General features: G+C 45.4%; 1 protein-coding gene across 1 annotated transcript in view; it reads right to left on the reverse strand.

Moving 5' to 3' along the window:
• Nucleotides 1-624: 624 nt before the first annotated feature.
• The window catches only part of LOC101590053 (pinin-like), a 2,275-nt gene continuing 1,242 nt past the window's right edge, over nt 625-1,657 (reverse strand). The window contains exon 2 of the mRNA XM_012514568.1: nt 625-1,653. Within this exon, the coding sequence (XP_012370022.1) occupies nt 625-1,653 (1,029 nt within the window). The remainder of the gene's footprint in view (nt 1,654-1,657) is intronic.

Raw genomic sequence — 1,657 nt, forward strand, 5'->3', positions numbered from 1 at the left:
GAGGGCGTGTCCATTTGTTTCATTAGCAGTCTTCCTTTATTTCAAGCCCCCCCCTTTTGAAGGGGGAAGGGTCTACAGGGTATTCAGGGTCTCACTACTAGATCAGACTCTAGTGATCTGCCTGTTTGCAGCCTCCCAAGTACTGGGATTACAGGCTCATGCCATCATGCCCAGTCAATTGCCATCTCAGCACCAGGTCCAGGGATCAACCCCCACCCCACTCCCATCACCCCCCCAGCTCCTGCACCTGTTTGCAGGCGCTCTGATCCACTGAGCTACTTAGCCTGCCCTCTTATTTCAACCACTCTGATGCTCAATTAATAATGGTGTCACAAGAGCTGCAGGAATACATAAACTTAAGAGTTTTATTTGCAGAGATTCTTTTTTTTTCTTTTTTATTATTATTTATACATATTTTGGAACCTCACATAATTTTGATAAATAACTCTTACAAAATTATGCAAAAAGTACAAGAATGTCTGGTAAACAAACAGGCTGTATTTTCCAAAAAGATTTTTTACAACATGCATTTCTTAAGGCAGCATCCTCCTTACAAGGAAAGGTAATCCTTTTACTCATCAAATCTTCTGCTGCGAATAGGCTAAGAAAGCCTGGATTCTTCCATTAACACCTTTTGTCTTTCCTGTCTGATTTTCGGTCTCTTTCACTTCTTGAAGATCTTTTGCCTGATCGACTACTCTCTGATATAGACCTCTTTCTGTCAGAGCGGGAATTCTTATCCTTTGATCCTTTTGCATCCCTACTACTCCCACCTTTGGAAGATTTGTGACTTCTTTCTAGTCCTGAAGTATCCCTCCGCTTCCGATCCACGCTCCTTCTGTGCTTCCTATCTCTATTATGTCCCCGGCCTCTGCTCCGACTTCTACTGTCACTACTACTAGTATCTCTGCTGCTGCTCCCAGTCATGCTGGAGCTGCTGCTGGAACTGCTACGACTACTGCTGCTGCCACTGCAGGAACTGCTCCCACTGCTACTGCTAGTTGAACTACTACTAGAACTACTACTGCTACTGCTACTGCTACTGCTTCGACTTCTACTCTTGCTTGTTTTATTTCTAGCACGACCTCTGCTTCTGCTCCGAGTTTTTGTTTTGCTTTTACTTTCTGAAAGTATGGTTAAGACTGGCTCTACTGGCACCTCAGTGAGTTTCACAGATTCTACAGGAAACTCTCTGCACTCAGGTACTAAGTTTCCTTGATCCCGAATGACCTGAGGTGCTGGCTGTACAACAGCTGATGGCACAGTCTCAGGTTGAGGGATGGGCTGGGGCTGGGGTACTGGCGGGGGTTGCAGCTGGGGCGGGGGCTGGGACTGGGACTGAGGCAGGGGCTGAGGCTGAGCCACAGGCTCAAGTTGAGGCTCAGGTTCTTTTCCTTCTTTTTCCTCAGACTCCTTTTCCATTTCTACAGCACTAACATTCTCTTTTCCAGGAGAAAGAGATTTACATTCTTTATCTGGCTCAACTTCAAATTCCATCTCTGGCTCCAATTCCTTGCTAGTTTCATTTTCTGAAGGCTCCATACTTTCAGCTTGATTAGTTTCCATTACCTCCTGCTCAGCAGTTACATTTTTGACATTCTCTACCATCTCTAGCACATCCATCACTTCTTCAGCCTGACTATCCTGCTGCTTCTCA

The sequence above is a fragment of the Octodon degus genome, unplaced genomic scaffold (assembly GCF_000260255.1).
Source record: "Octodon degus isolate 3935 unplaced genomic scaffold, OctDeg1.0 scaffold00035, whole genome shotgun sequence".
Taxonomy (NCBI): domain Eukaryota; kingdom Metazoa; phylum Chordata; class Mammalia; order Rodentia; family Octodontidae; genus Octodon; species Octodon degus.